Below are 16,289 nucleotides of genomic sequence, written 5' to 3'. Positions count from 1 at the left end.
ATATGAAGTAAGTTCTACATAAATATTAACTTGAGTGGTATTTTCATTTCTCAAAGGTGTTAAAGGTGTAATTTTAAAAACATAAGATATATTCATAATTATGTGTATTAAAATACATTATTAAAACAATGTATTAAGTTTAATAAAATTTAAGAAAGATGATTAATATTTTTTATTGAAATATGTTGTTCACATATTTGATAAATAGAGATGATAAACATTTTTTGAAATATGTATCTTTCAAAACTCTTAACTTGGAAATGACTCATAAAGTACTTAGTAATAGTAAGATACAATGTATTATTTTCGTGCACGTTAAACGCAATCTATTATATTTTAAAATTATAATATTTATTTATGTATAAATTTCTTTTTTTTATTTATTATCTCGCTTCATATTATCATGAATTTACTTAAGATTGCAATTATAACTCAAACGCCAAAACATTGACTTCGTTTTTGAAAGTATAGTGTAATTATGGCCAATATTTTGGTTAGTGGAGTCCATCTCACATAAGTATAAGCTTATTTGCAAAGTGGACTTTGTTGGCAATATTCTTTGAGGTCAAAAAATATTACATTGTGTGGTGGATATCATTTGCACAAGTTGTATCTTTTCTTTTACAACTAAGAGGCCGAGGCATTTTTGCCTGTAAAAAGGAAAGGTCATTAGTTCATTTTAAACACACCAACAAGATTTAGTCTTCATTTCTTGTTTCGTCTCCTCCTTTAGTAATTGAGAGTATTTTGTAAAAGAGTTGAGTGTTGGAAAACACTTGTGTGATCCCATTTCTTGGGAGTGATCTTGTGAAGTTCTTTCACTTGCTTCCAAATCCATCCATCTTACTTACTCAAAAGCTTTGAATATTCTACTCGAAATCTTGCTTCTAGCTTTGGGCACCTCTGACATAAACAGAAATAGCGTATATACAAGGCTAGCCTTTTCTCTCAAGCGTCTTGGTATTGGATCCGCTCTTCTGTTAACATGAACATGAATTAGATTCTATTCTAATTCTTTATTCTTAAGAGAATCCCCCACCCGAACCATTCTTAAGACCACCAAGCTCTCTCGAATGAATTCGACTCTTTCTGCTTTCGAGCTACACCGGGGGCAAAATCTTTTCCCCACTAAGACGTGCATCTTTATGGCTATATCGTCCTGAAGACGGATGCGACGGGAAGAAGTGGCATTTGGAAGTGTTGCTGACTTAACATTTAGGTTTCGGCATAACAAAGCTTGCACTGTCTTTTCGCACTTAGGCGCACAGCGTGCCATTGGTAATGATTCTACTACGGTGCCACAAATTCGCAAGCTGATCCTAAGTAATCGTTGTTGTTCATTGGATTCCGGAGGAACTACTTCGTTAGGATTGGGGAATTGCTGCGATTCTTCCTGAATAGCCTGGATTCTCCCGTCGAGAGTCACTTTGAAAGTATTACCTAAACTCTTCCGACTGAATATGATAAAGCCTATAAAACATAGAGCTACTATCATTTCTTCATTATAAATTGAGATCTTCTTCGAACTTGATGCACAAATAGATAGAATAGCAGCAAATAGCATCTTTCTAGCCTGCATATTCGTGGAACTCAATCTCATTTAGAAAGCCTGATCTCTATCTTTCAGCAACTGAACGGGAAGTGGTTTAAGAATAAGAAAGGACTTTAGAATCGGATGCGCTCGCCCAGCGAGAAAGGCCCTGACCCAGCTGGTTTTGGGATTTGGGATTTGGGATTTTGCCAAAATATAGGCAAAATCTATGGCCAAACATGTATTTGCCAAATAAAACCCAAATTTATTTTGGCAAAATTTATGACCAAACGGGTCCTTAGTTTATAAGTTATGGGTTCACATAAATTCAGTTATTATATATATATATATATATATATATATATATATATATATATATATATATATATATATATATAATAAAAAGTCCACTAAATATCTATAAATCTTTGACAATGAATCTCATTAACTTCAAATTGTGGACTAGTGTTTAAATGCTTTTCATTGAAGTTGTCTACAATCAGGGGCGGAGCTAGCCCTTGGCCCAAAACCAGCTATTGAGCTGGTTTTGGGATTTGGGATTTGGAATTTTGCCAAAATATAGGCAAAATCTATGGCCAAACATGTATTTGCCAAATAAAACCTAAATTTATTTTGGCAAAATTTATGACCAAACGGGTCCTTAGTTTATAAGTTATGGGTTCACGTAAATTCAGTTATTTTATATATATATATATATATATATATATATATATATATATATATATATATATATATATATTAAAAAGTCCACTGAATATCTATAAATCTTTGACAATGAATCTCATTAACTTCAAATTGTGGACTAGTGTTTAAATGCTTTTCATTGAAGTTGTCTAGGGGCGGAGCTAGCCCTTTGCTTACGGGTTCGGCCGAACCCAATAAATTTTGTGAAGACTATATATTTGTCTTGAAAAATTCATGCAATATGTACAAATTACTATTTTAGAACTTAATAACTCAAAAGAACTAAAACTCTGAACCCATAAAATTTAAATTCTGGTTCCGCCTCTGCCTACCATCATAGGTGGTGAAGTGAGAAAAATTCTCGATGCATGTAAATGCGTAAGCGACTTCTTTTGTGGAAATAATCCGCCCAAAGCCAAATTATTTGCTAAAGTGATGTTTATAGCAAACGTAAGAATCCTAGCTACATTTGAAGAGAAGGACCAATTACAGTTGCTTCCTATGTTCTTTTATGGTCCAAATGATCGGCTATACCAAGTCTAATACTTAGAAGCATTAATAATCTTTCTATATATTTCCTCCGTTCACTTTTACTTGTTCACTATTAACTTTTCACGCCCCTTAAGAAATAATAAATAAGTATATAATTTACCATGATACTCATAGTAATTGATGCATATTTTTAATGAATTTAAAAAAATTATTTGAAATAAGTAATTAATATTGTGGGTATAACAAAAAAAAAGAAATTATTTTCTCTTGATACGTTAAAAGTGAAAGTAAAAATAAAAATTTATTTTTAGAATACTGGACAAATAAAAGTAACAGAGGAAGTATATTTTTCTCTTAGTTCTTTTATGTTGCCACATTTCATCTGTTTGTGGGGTATAAGTTGGAATCATAGCATGGCAATTTTGACAATTAAGCGATTAAATTGATGTTATTTAATATAGCACACCACTTAGCTAAGATATTTCAATCTCGAAAGTCCTACTATTATACCTCAACCTTTTAATAAGTTTTTTTGTTTCATCACAAGCCTATTATTCTTTTATCACAAAACTTTTGACAATATAATAAATTTTGCTTCAGAAAACTTTGTTTATAGGATTTTGAGAAATAATACTCCTTCTGATCCACTTTAATTAATTTTTTAAATATTTTTACGCATATCAAGGAATCCACTTTTTAACATTACCTAATAATGAAATTGAACATATTAACCTTAATTTCTTCATTGGAACTCTAAGGGGTCGATTGGTTGAAAAGAAGTTATCCCAAGATTAATTATCCTGGGATTAGTTATTCCATCTTTTCACGAGGATAAAAAAACAGTACAATCCCGGGATAACTAATCCCGTGATTAATTATACCGCGATATTCTACCAACCAAACATGAGATAAATTCTTCTTAAATTTAGTCCAGGGATTAATTATTCATTGTCACTCGTACCAAACGAGCCCTAAGTTGATCAATTTATGAGAAAGAGTCATACTTCTTCCAGAAGTCTTTTTTGTTGCTTCCAAACATAGTTGTGACGACTTGGAGATAAATCTATTATATTTTTGTGCAATAATCCCCCAATAGCTAACAATTATAACGGGTTGTTTGGTTTATCACATTAACAAAATTAATTCCAACATAAATTTTTGCGTAAGTACTACAATGTTTAGTTTATTATATAAGAAAAAATAGTTGCTTCATAACTTATTAAAGCATTAGATTTGCCGTATTAAACTCTACTGCTAATATATGCATAAATTATACGAGAGTTTATGTATTATTTTATGTTGGATAAAATATGAGGGGAAAATACCTATATTAGCAATAACAATATATGAATTAGAGCAGCTAAAGACAAAAAAAACCTTTTAAATTAAGCAATTTTCACGTACATACATTATTATTCACCGCATAACAATTTCTTTATAATTAAGTTAGCACGCCCAGTCATAATAATGCTAATCTCCAATATAATTGCTGAAATAACCATTCATGAGCAGAAGCTTCTATGACTATAATATTATCATATTCATAAAAGAAGAAGACAATAATTTTCAATTAAACCACCAAGTCAATATTCAAATCCGTGCTAACGCGGTTAGTACACTATATATATAGTCTTGTACCTTTTTTCTTTCTATATAGTCATAAACCAAGACTTACTGCTTTTATATACTCTCATCTCATAGCAAAATTATCATAATCAATATTCCAAATTTCCCAAAAATGTCTCCACCTCAATCTCCAAATTCCACCATGTCTGAGTCTAGAGATCAAGTTCGCCCTTTGGCACCTGCATCCCACCGTATACACGTAGAAAACGAAGAAGGCATTAATTCCACGTTCATGTCCAATATGGAGTTAGCCAAAAAACGACGTCGTAAAAGATGCATTAAATGTTGCGGTTGTTGTGGAGTTACAACAATAATCGTAGTTGTAATCATCATAATTCTTGCATTCACCGTTTTTAAAGCGAAAGATCCTACGATAAGGATGGATTCAATCAGATTCACAGGCTTGAGTTCTCTCACTAGTAGTTCAAACCTTCAAACCAATGTCAACATAACAGTCTCTGCAGATCTCTCTATTAAAAATCCTAATGCGGTCTCGTTGAAGTTTAGCAGCGCAACTACTAGTTTGATGTACGATAATAGAGTCATCGCAGAAGCGTTTACGCCACCGGGGAATGCTAAGGCCCGACGGACTTTTCAAATGACCGTAAATGTCACGGTCATGACTGAGAAATTAGTGGGAATTCCGCGACTAGCGAGTGATTTGGTGGCAAGAGAATTGCCTTTGAGTATGTCAACAAGTATTAAGGGAAGAGTCAAGATTGTGGTGATTAAGAAGAGTGTTGGCATAAGAATGAATTGTAGTATGGTAGTTGATTTACAAACGCAGGAAGTTAAGAATATGGATTGCAAAAGGAAAGTTTCTCTCTAGTTTTGAAGTTGTCAACCATTTGGAATTTAATGGAGTGATCTTGATTTGATTCCTAAGGGTTAAAATGAATGAGATGTGATCTTTTCCCCTTCTAAATATACAGTATTTTAGTAGAAAGAGTTACTAGGAGTCAAATTTGTGGTGTTACCGTTTGAATTGCTACATTTTGACCATTGAACAATTTCAGAGATTCAAGTTTAATAGCTAGCTAGTTATAAGTTATATGGTAGTATACCAGTTGAGATTTTAGTCGAGTGATGTGTAAAGATTTTAATGACATTGTTCAATATTTCATTAATTTATTTGGAATTTGTGTGTGATTAATGAGTATAGTTTGAAATATGATTGAGCATTTAGCATCATATATTAGCTGAATTTTGATGCTTCTTTTTGCAAACATTATTTTTAATCTTATTCTAGGATACTTAAAGAGATATAGAAATGGAAATCCTTTGATTATTTGCTTTTCTCTTAGTTAACTGGCAATTGAGAAGGCCTGATATGGGCAACATAGCATATCAACTTGTTATATTGCAGTTAAAATTTGAGGTAAAAGAATGAATACATGATGATATAGGTGGAGCTAGGATTTTATGTCTATGGTTTTTAATTTCTTTAGAAGAATTTTTTTGCTAGTAATCTGTATTCGAAAACATATTCAAAATCAGTAGCAACGTAAAAACAAAAAAATAGAAGAAACAGAAAATTAATCTGAGCCCACTGAATTCACGGTGTTTCCTTAAGGAACTTAATCTCCTCCTAGTACCCGAGGTTTATGATTATTTTCTTCCAGGATAGAACGGAATTACCCTCACTAGTGTTGTTGTACTTCAAACCCGAGTGACCAACGAACTCAAAGATTAGTAGCAAATCACACTTACTACTTTCTTTCTGGTTAAAAATAATGCAGAAGGAAGAAGGAGAAATCAGAATTTGCGTAAGAAAAATCTGTAGAAAAATTCATGTATTTATAGCCAAAAGATTGAGTATACCGAAGAGTCAACTCTTCATTTTAAGGCTGCAACTCAAAGTGGTTGTCTATGCAAATCGCCAGATTTAAATTATAACGGAAAAATTAAAACGGAGGAAAAATTACATCAGATCAATTGACCAAATCTGAAGCCGAAGCCGAGTGAGCGACAACGGCACGAGGCTTGCCTTCTTCTCAACTCTTTAAGAGCTAGAAGAAGTGCAATTGTATATATATATATATATATATATATATATATATATATATATATATATCCATCAAAATTCTTTTCCTCGCTCATTCACTCTATTTTAAACTACTAGCTTTAGGGTACACACTTTGCACGCGTACCCATGTTAATAAAAATAATAATTAAAAATTACATAAATATTACTAAACAATATGTTTGAGTGATCAAATAAAAAACAAATATAAGTTCCTAAAAATGATAAATGTTAACCCTATTTAGCTAGCTCAATAAAAAAAGATGTCTTAATGTGATTTTGGCATTGTCTTTAATTATTAAAGATAACTCTCTCTCTCTTTAGGTTTTTAATTATATTATTATTATTATTATTATTTTGTTATAATTGTTGAGTATAACTTTCAAATATTATGCAAAAAACCTGAAGAAGAGGAAAATATTAGTATTTGAGTAGAAAATTAAAATTGTTCAAATATAATATCGAATAATTTATAATTAAATAAGATTAAATGATAATTCTATTTAACGTAAAATAACTTTTAAAGAAAAAATGGATCATTATACAAATATAGATATATCAGTACTAATCGACATGGTTGCGACATAAATTGCATATAAATTTTGTGTCATGAGAATTATCCTTCTCAAAAGAATTATAATTACAAAGGCATATGACGAAGTCACGGTCATGTTGTGAGTTAAGTGTAAAATGAACGTGTTTTAAGCATGTTTTTTCCTCTCTCTTTTTGTTTATTTTTCTGATTATATTTTAGAAAATCATAGCTCCACTTTCACTCTATTACATCGTGTACTATCTCCGAATGATTGAGTTAATAGTGCTTTTGAATAAAATATTTAATAGTATATTTACGATGGTGGGAACTTCGACTCCCCAAAACTAATAGATATTGATGGGAGTTAGTTTCAATATTAAAAAAATAGTTATCAACTTTTTAAAAAGTGTGAATATATATTTGTACGTTTCTTGTTTATGCAATGAACTAAAATTAATTTTAGTTGTTTTCAAATAAGGAAAATATTTATATAAGGTGAAACTTAATTAATTTTAAATTCCTAAATATAGGAGTTTTAACATAGTTCAAATAAGAAAAAAAATTTAATAATTGAAATTTTAGATGATTTCAAATTCCTAAATATTAGGAACATAACTATTAAATTACAATTTTGTTCAATATGAAATCTAGTTTTAAGGGACAAAAAAGACGAACGATATTTCGTTAAGGGCTTTTATGTTTTTAATATAGTATAGATAACAAGATTAAACCCAACAAATTTATATTTTTCGTTGTTTCATTTTAAATTGTATCAACTTGGATTGGGCTTTTGGGGTGTCAATAAAGGGCAGCGGTAGAGGGTACTTCTTCGTCGAAAAATTATAATACAAGGTCAAAATTATTTTTATGTATATCTAATAGACGACGTTGAATAAGAATCCCCTTAACACTACCAAGAAGTCATTTGTTTCTTTATATTTTATACCTCTTTAGTGAAAATCCTGGCTCCGCAACTGCTTGCAAATGTAAAGCTACAACAGATCAAACAAAATACAGGGTAAATCTGTTTAATTATTTATGTTCCATTTTTATTGGCATTCTCATATTATCCACAACAATGGTTTACTTTTATTTGGCTAATAACTCTTGTGTGTGATTCTTTTATATATGATTTTTAACTTCACTACCACAAGTTCAACTTTTATGTTATCCGTACATATTAACGAGAACGATTATTTCTAGAATGAACTTTGACATTTCATGAGGGAAGTAAACGCCCACATGGGCAAGATCCCGGGTGCTCTACCAGTGCTGAAAGGCTCGGACTAAAAGAAATATACTCAATTGTCGTATAAGCCAAGTGCGACATAGAGTTAATTTCGAAGCGATTCAAAATGCCTGAAATTTCAAAGTATGATGGAACTTCAGACCCCCAGGAGCATATTACCACCTGCACAACATCGATAAAAGGGAATGATTTAGCTCATCACGAAATTGAATATATGCTGCTGAAGAAATTTGGAGAAACCCTCACGAGTGGGGCCTTGACGTGGTATTCGCTGTTACCCGAGCATTCCATAGATTCCTTTGAAATGCTTGCAGATTATTTCATCAAGGCTCATGCCGGGGAAAGAAAAATACAACCCCAAAAGGCCTACATATTCAGGATAGCGCAAGGAGAGTCCGAGCTGCTACGAGAGTTCGTTACCCGATTCCAGAAGGAGAGAATGTTGCTCCCGGCTTTCCCGGATGAATGGGCGGCTGAGGCGTTCACCAAATGATTGAATCCGAGGAGTTCAGACGCTTCCCGGAAATTGAAAGAGAGCCTACTCGAGTTTCAAGCAACGACATGGGCGGACGTCCACAATCGGTATGAATAAAAAATAAGGATTGAAGATGATCATGTTAGTTTTCTATCGTTGACCAAAGGATGGGAAAAGAATAAGGAAAAATCAAATGATGATTATGACATGTACATGCGGACTTCAAGGGGCTGTTTTTTCCTTTATGAACAAACCAAAGGCCACAACAGAGGTTTCCGGACAGCGGACAGGTTCACGATCGACAAGAGGGCCGATCGCGGTCGGAATAATTGATCACTGTAGGATAAAAGAAGTGGCAGGATCACGTGATCCTTCCTACCCTAAATTATCCGAATACAACTTCAACGTCAATATAATGGAATTGATATCGGCCATGAGAAACATCAAAGAAGCACGGTTCCCAAGACCGATGAGATCTGATTCTAACCAGAGGGATCCCAACTTGTGGTGTGAATACCATGGGACGAATGGTCACTGGACAAGGGACCGTCGACATCTCTAGGAAGAAGCGGCAACGTTACTAAAGAATGGCCACCTCATAGAATTCTTGAGTGGCCGAGCTAAGAACAATTACGATCGTAACTGAGACAACGCGAAACCCTTGAAAGCGGGAGAAGATACCCCGTGTCAAACAATTAACATGATCTTCAGAGGGAACGAGATTAACGGGTCAAATTTTCAGAAGAAAAGAAGATGAAAGTATCGATAACACATAGCAAAAGGCTTCAGGAAGACGATATCACTTTTATGGAGGTGGACACAGACGAATTGTTGCTACCATACAACGACACATTGGTAATTTCTTTAAATGTGTTAGATTTTAAGATTAAACGTGTTTTAGTGGATCAAGGGAGTTCGTCTAATATCATACAATAGAGAGTATTGGAGCAAGCTAAACTCACCTGAAGCATTATTCCGACCACAACGCTTCTCGTCGGATTCAACCTCGCAAGTATGACAACTCGGGGATAAATTTTGTTACTCTTAAACGCTGAAGGAGTAATGAAAACAACTCTTTTCAAAGTAGTAGATGGTGATATGGGATACAACATCATTCTGGGAAGGCCATGGTTGCAAGAGATGAAAGTTGTACCATCAATTGCTGAAGTTTCCAATACCCAAGGGAATTAAGCAGATAAAGGGTGAACAATCGATGGCAAGGGAGATGAATGCAATTTTGGTGTCCAACAACAAAGGAAAGAAACATGTGGCATAGCAATTACAGGGCCCAACACCTACTCCTGGACTAGATAAAATTAGTCGGGCATCGGAAGAAAATCAGGTGCCGAGATATTTCTAAGTTCCAGAAGAGACTGATGCAATAAAGTCCACAACGTAAGACCTGGAGAAAGTGTCATTGTTCTAGGAATTCCTAGAACGGAAATTCCACCTGGGATAGGACTGCACCCGAAACTCAGGTCCGACTTCACTAAATCCCTTAAATCTAACACTGATTGTTTTGCATGATCACATGAGGATATGATAAGTATCCCGACAGAGTTAGCCATACACAAGTTAAGCTTAAATCCTAACATAACCTCTGGTAAGACAAAAGAAGCGCCCGATCACTGAAGCCAGGAATAGATTCGTCAAAGAAGAGGTAACCCACTTACTTAATATCGATTCGATCTGGGAGGTAAGATATCTAGATCGGTTAGATAATGTAGTAGTAGTTCCTAAAAAGAACAATAAGTTTTGCATATGCGTAGATTATAAAGATCTTAATAAGGCGTTCCCAAAAGACCCGTTCCCACTGCCAAACATCGACCAAATGATTGATGCCACAGCCGGACACGAGTTAATAAGTTTCCTCGATGCTTATTTCGGGTACAACCAAATTAATATGACCCCGGAAGATCAGGAAAAAACTTCATTTATAATGAGTTTCGATATAAATTGTTACAATGTGATGCCCTTCGGGTTGAAAAACGTCGGAGCCACTCATCAACAGCTCGTGAACAAGATGTTAGAAAATTAAATAGGAAAAATTATGGAAGTTTATATAGAAGATATGCTCGTTAAGTCTTCAAATGCATATGATCATCTTAAATATCTCAAGAGAATTTCGACATCCTAAGGAAGCATAATATGGAGCTTAATCCCGAGAAATGCGCGTTCGGAGTCAGTTCTGGTAAGTTTCTAGGATTTCTGGTATCACAAAGGGGGATTGAAGTAAATTAAACCCGATAAGATCAAGGACATAGAGGATATCCCATACCAACTAATAAGCGTGAAGGAAATCCAAAGGCTTACGGGGAGATTGACAGCTTTGAGTAGATTCATTTCCCGATCATTAGAAAAGTGTCATCGTTTCTTCACACTGCTCAAAAAGAAAAATAATTTTGAATGGACCTCGGAATGCCAACAGGCTTTGAGGGATTTAATGAAATACTTGTTAAGCCCTCAATTGCGTTCAAAACCAAAAGAAGGGGAAACGTTGCTGGTTTACCTCGCGGTCTCGGAAGTTGCGGTAAGTGCAGTTTTAGTACGAAAAGACGAAGGTACGCAATCTCCCATTTATTATGTTAGTAAAGTTTTAACGGGAGCAGAAACTCGTTACCCACATTTGGAAAAACTGGCCTTAGCTCTCGTAGTCGCCGCTCGAAAACTGAGGCCATATTTCCAATGCCACCTGATAGCCGTGGTGTCTACTTTCCCTTTGCGGAACATCCCCCATAAACCCAAGATCTCGAGTAGATTGGACAAATGGGCCGTCGGAATGAGTTCGACATAGAATATAAGTCGAGGACTGCAATTAAATCGCAAGTCTTGGGTGACTTCGTGGCATATTTCAGTTCAGGATTATTGCCTTAGGTAACCAAGGAACCAATGATGATGTCAAAATCGACATCAGGGGTTGGACCTTATTTACAGACGGAGATTCCAATGTGCAAGGGTCCGGGCTCGGTATAGTCTTAATCACGCCTTCGGGGGAAACCCTGAGGTAAGCCATCAGGACGGTCCACTTAACTAATAATGAAGCAGAGTATGAAGCTTTGATTGCAGGACTCGAGTTGGCCCGGGGACTTGATTCTGTGGTCAGCAAAATCAAATGTGACTCACAGCTAGTGGTAAATCAGGTTTATGGGATCTTTGAGACCAAAGAAGAGTGTATGGAACAATACGTGGTAAAGGTTCAAGCTCTGCTGGTGCGATTTCGTGAGTGTTCAATTACTCATATCCTGTCATGACCCGAAATTCCCTCTTTCGGACCGTGATGGCGTCTAACATTTCACTTGCTAGGAAAGCTAGCGTTAGAATAATATTAACAAATTTTAAACAATTTTAAAATTATTAATAATCAAGGAAACAAAAGCGGAAGCAAAGTTTGTAGCATAGTGAAATAATCCATAAAAATAACTGTGCCTAAATACCATCCCAGAATTGGTGTCACAAGTGCACGAGCTTCAAGAATAATTACAAATAAGGGTCTGAATAAAATAAAGTTGTCTGAAAATAAACACACAGCTAAAGTAAAATAGACAGGGATTTCACCATGCAGTTATACCTCAAGTCTCCTCTGAATAGCTGAAATCCGAGCAAATCTATGGCACGCCACTGGGACCAACTCCGAAATCTGCACAAGAAGTGCAGAGTGTAGTATCAGTACAACCGACTACATGTACTGGTAAGTGCTGAGCCTAACCTCGACGAAGTAGTGACGAGGCTAAGGCGGGTCACTTACATTATCTGTACGCAATATTAGTAACAACAATAATAATATAAATAAATCAGGTGACTCATTTATAATAATTGAAGCCAACTCAGCAGTCATAATCAATTATCATTTCCATCAATTCTGTTGCAGCGTGCAACCCGCTCTCACAATATATTCACATTCAATTCTGTTGCAGCGTGCAACCTGCTCTCACAATATATTCCTTTAATCAAATCTGTTGTGGCATACAACCTGATCCCCCAATATATATGTATGTCGACTATTTAATAAATCTGTTGCGGCGTACAACCCGATCCTCCAATATGGACATTTCATAAGTTTGTTGCGACGTGCAACCCGATCCTCCAATATAAACATTAAAAAGTCTGTTGCACCGTGCAACCCGATCCTCCAATATGGACTTTTCATAAGTCTGTTGCGGCGTGCAACCCGATCCTCCAATATATTCATTATAATTAATTCTGTTGCGGCGCGCAATCCGCTCCTCCAACATATTCATTTACCAATTCTTATGGAAGAAATTTCCCCAATAAATACAATAATTGGTCGAGGAAATGTATAATCTCTCCACCACATCTTGGTGGAACCCGTCATCTGGAATATAGCAAAATCAACCCCATTGGTCTCAACTATACCCATGTTCCGCAGCACCTCGTGGCAGCGTTCAAGATAATCATGTGGGTCCTCAGAAGGTGTACAACTGAAGTGAACTGGAAAGAGCTTAGTGAACTTATTCAGTCTCAATAAGGCCTCAAAAGACATGGCGGGCCTATCACCGGTCTGTACCGCAACAACCAGTTGAACTATCCCAACTGGCAGGGCTGCTGGAGCCTGATTCTGGGGAGCCATCTGCTCCGGAGCGGGAGTAGTGGGAGTTTGTGCTCCCCCCAGCCTATGAGACGGCTGGTGCCACTGGAAAGGTACCATTCTGGGCCACACCCTCCATAAGACTCACTAATCGGACTAGAGTGTCTTGAAGCACTAGAGTGGCTATGAATCCTTTCGGGACCTGAACTGGTCCAACTGGTACATTCTGAACTGGACCTCCTCCTGAAGGTCTACCTGAGGTTCTAAAACAGGTGTCGCTGATCGAGCTCTGGACTGAGCTCTACCTCGGCCTCAACCTTTAGCATGACCTCGGTCTCGACCTCTACCCCCGGCCATAGTTGCCACTGGGGGTTCTGGTCCCTGTCCATCGGTAGAGGTATTACCTGTTCTCACCATCTGCGAGACAATAAGAGTATAATGGTTCAATCATCGATGAAAGAATAAAATCGCACGACAAAATAAGAAAGAAGTGATATTGTTCCTAAACTTCATAGCCTCTGAGAGATAAGTACAGACGTCTCCGTACTGATCCTTCATACTCTACTAAGCTTGGTCGTGACTCGTGAGACCTATGTAACCTAGGGTCTGATACCAACTGTCACGACCCGAAATTCCCTCCTTCGGACTGTGATGACGCCTAACATTTCATTTGCTAGGCAAGCCAACATTAGAATAATATTAACAAATTTTAAACTATTTTTAAATTATTAATAATTGAGGAAACAAAAGCGGAAGCAAAGTTTGTAGCATAGTGAAATAATCCATAAAAATAACTATGTCTAAATACCATCCCAGAATTGGTATCACAAGTGCACGAGCTTCTAGAATAATTACAAATAAGGGTTTGAATAAAATAAAGCTGTCTGAAAATAAACACACAGCTGAAGTAAAATAGACGGGGACTTCAGAACTGGGGATGCCATGTAGTTATACCTCAAGTCTCCTCTGAATAGCTGAAATCCGAGCAAATCTATGGCATGCCACTAGGACCAACTCTGAAATCTGCACAAGAAGTGCATAGTGTAGTATCAGTACAACCGACCCCATGTACTGGTAAGTGCTGAGTCTAACATCGACGAAATAGTGACGAGGCTAAGGCGGGTCACTTACATTACCTGTACGCAATATAAGTAACAACAACAATAATAGAAATAAATCAGGTGACTCATTTATAATAATTGAAGCCAACTCAGCAGTCATAACCAATTATCATTTCCATCAATTCTGTTGCAGCGTGCAACCCGCTCTCACAATATATTCACATTCAATTCTGTCGCAGTGTGCAACCCGCTCTCACAATATATTCCTTTAATCAAATCTGTTGCGGCGTGCAACCCGATCCCCCAATATATATATATGTATGTCAACTTTTTAATAAGTCTGTTGCGACGTGCAACTCGATCCTCCAATATGGACTTTTCATAAGTCTGTTGCGGCGTGCAACCCAATCCTCTAATATGAACTTTTCATAAGTCTATTGCGGCGTGCAACCCGATCCTCTAATATGGACTTTTCATAAGTCTGTTGCGGCGTGCAACCCGATCCTCCAATATATTCATTATAATTAATTCTGTTGCGGCGTGCAACCCGCTCCTCCAACATATTCATTTACCAATTCTTATAGAAGAAATTTCCCCAATAAATACAATAATTAATATAAAATTATAAGACAACAAGCATACAATAATTATAATTTAATTATGAAACAAACAATGATAAATAACAGATTATTATGGAAATCAGGGAGAAAATAGGCAGTTTAATATTTAATATGCTAAATGTCAAATAACAATTAAAACACATAATTCAAGTAGCATGTAACAATTAATACAGGAATTCAAGAATTAATATTTGACAAAGAATAAGAGAGAAAATATTATTATAATAATTAATTTATGATTTAAAATAATTTATGATTTTTCAAGTAAGTAGGCAAACAATTAATTTGATGACGTATAGACACTCGTCACCTCACCTATACGTCGTTCACATGCAATTCACATAACAAATAATTTAAGGGTTCTATTCCCTCAAGTCAGGGTTAACCCCGACACTTATCTCGCTTTGCAAATTCCAAATCAATTATTCAACCATAGCTTTTCCTTTTAAATTTGCCTCTGAAAACTTCAAATCTATTCACAACAATCCAATATATTTAATACTAATCATAGGAATTAATTCCTTATGAATTTATAATTTTTCCGGATAAAAATCCAAAATTCATTAAAATATTCGATAGTGGGACCCACGTCTCAAATCCTGAAAAAACTCACGAAATCCGAACACCCGTTTCGATACGAGTTCAACCATACAAAATTTGTTCAATTCCGATATCAAATGGACCTTCAAATCTTAATTTTTCGTTTTTGAATGATTTTATAAAAATCTGATTTTTCTTCCAAAATTTCACGGATTCATGATATAAATGAGTATGAAATCATGAAATATAATCAATATAGGATAAGAAACACTTACCCCAATGTTTTTCCGTGAAATTTGCCCAAACAATCGTCTTACCCGAGCTCAAAATGGGAAAGAGTTGAAAATGGGTCGAAACCCCATTTCCAAAACTTAAGTTCTATTTCTAGGATTTTTACCCTTCGCGAACGCGGTCAGTGCCTCGCGTTCGCGAAACACAATTATGTGCTGTCAAATTTTTACTCTTCGCGAACGCGAGTGCTACCTCGTGAACGCGATGCATGCCGAGCTTGGCCTTCGCGAAAGCGAAGGCTAATTTTTACTGGCCAGTCTCTTTCCCTTCGCGATCGCGAGGCTTCTATCGCGAGGGCAAAGCTTTGAACCTCAAGCCTTCGCGAACGCGGTCACTATGTCGTGAACGCGATGCACAAAACGTGCCAGCCCAATTTACTCTTCGCATTTGCGAGAGTACCTTCGCGAACGCGAGTGCTACCTCGTGAACGCGAAGGCTAATTTTTACTAGCCAGTCTCTTTTCCTTCGCGAACGCGAGGCTTCTATCGCGAAGGCGAAGCTTTGAACCTCAAGCCTTCGTGAACGCGGTCACTCTGTCGCGAACGCGATGCACAAAATGTGCCATCCTAAGTTACTCTTCGCGTTCGCGAGAGTA

General features: G+C 36.0%; 1 protein-coding gene across 1 annotated transcript; it reads left to right on the top strand.

Annotated features, from left to right (window-relative positions):
* The first annotated feature begins 4,466 nt into the window (after window positions 1–4,466).
* Window positions 4,467–5,183, top strand: LOC117279092 (late embryogenesis abundant protein At1g64065-like). Its single transcript, XM_033658538.1, has one exon. It carries the CDS (start codon window positions 4,467–4,469, stop codon window positions 5,181–5,183), a length of 717 nt encoding a protein of 238 aa, XP_033514429.1.
* Window positions 5,184–16,289: the final 11,106 nt, after the last annotated feature.

Source organism: Nicotiana tomentosiformis, chromosome 12, assembly GCF_000390325.3.
Source record: "Nicotiana tomentosiformis chromosome 12, ASM39032v3, whole genome shotgun sequence".
Classification (NCBI taxonomy): Eukaryota; Viridiplantae; Streptophyta; class Magnoliopsida; order Solanales; family Solanaceae; genus Nicotiana; species Nicotiana tomentosiformis.
This window is presented reverse-complemented; position numbering and strand designations above follow the sequence as displayed.

What these genes read in the sequence shown, in the direction of transcription:
- LOC117279092 (XM_033658538.1), top strand. Translation starts at nt 4,467, where the DNA reads ATGTCTCCACCTCAATCTCCAAATTCCACCATGTCTGAGTCTAGAGAT.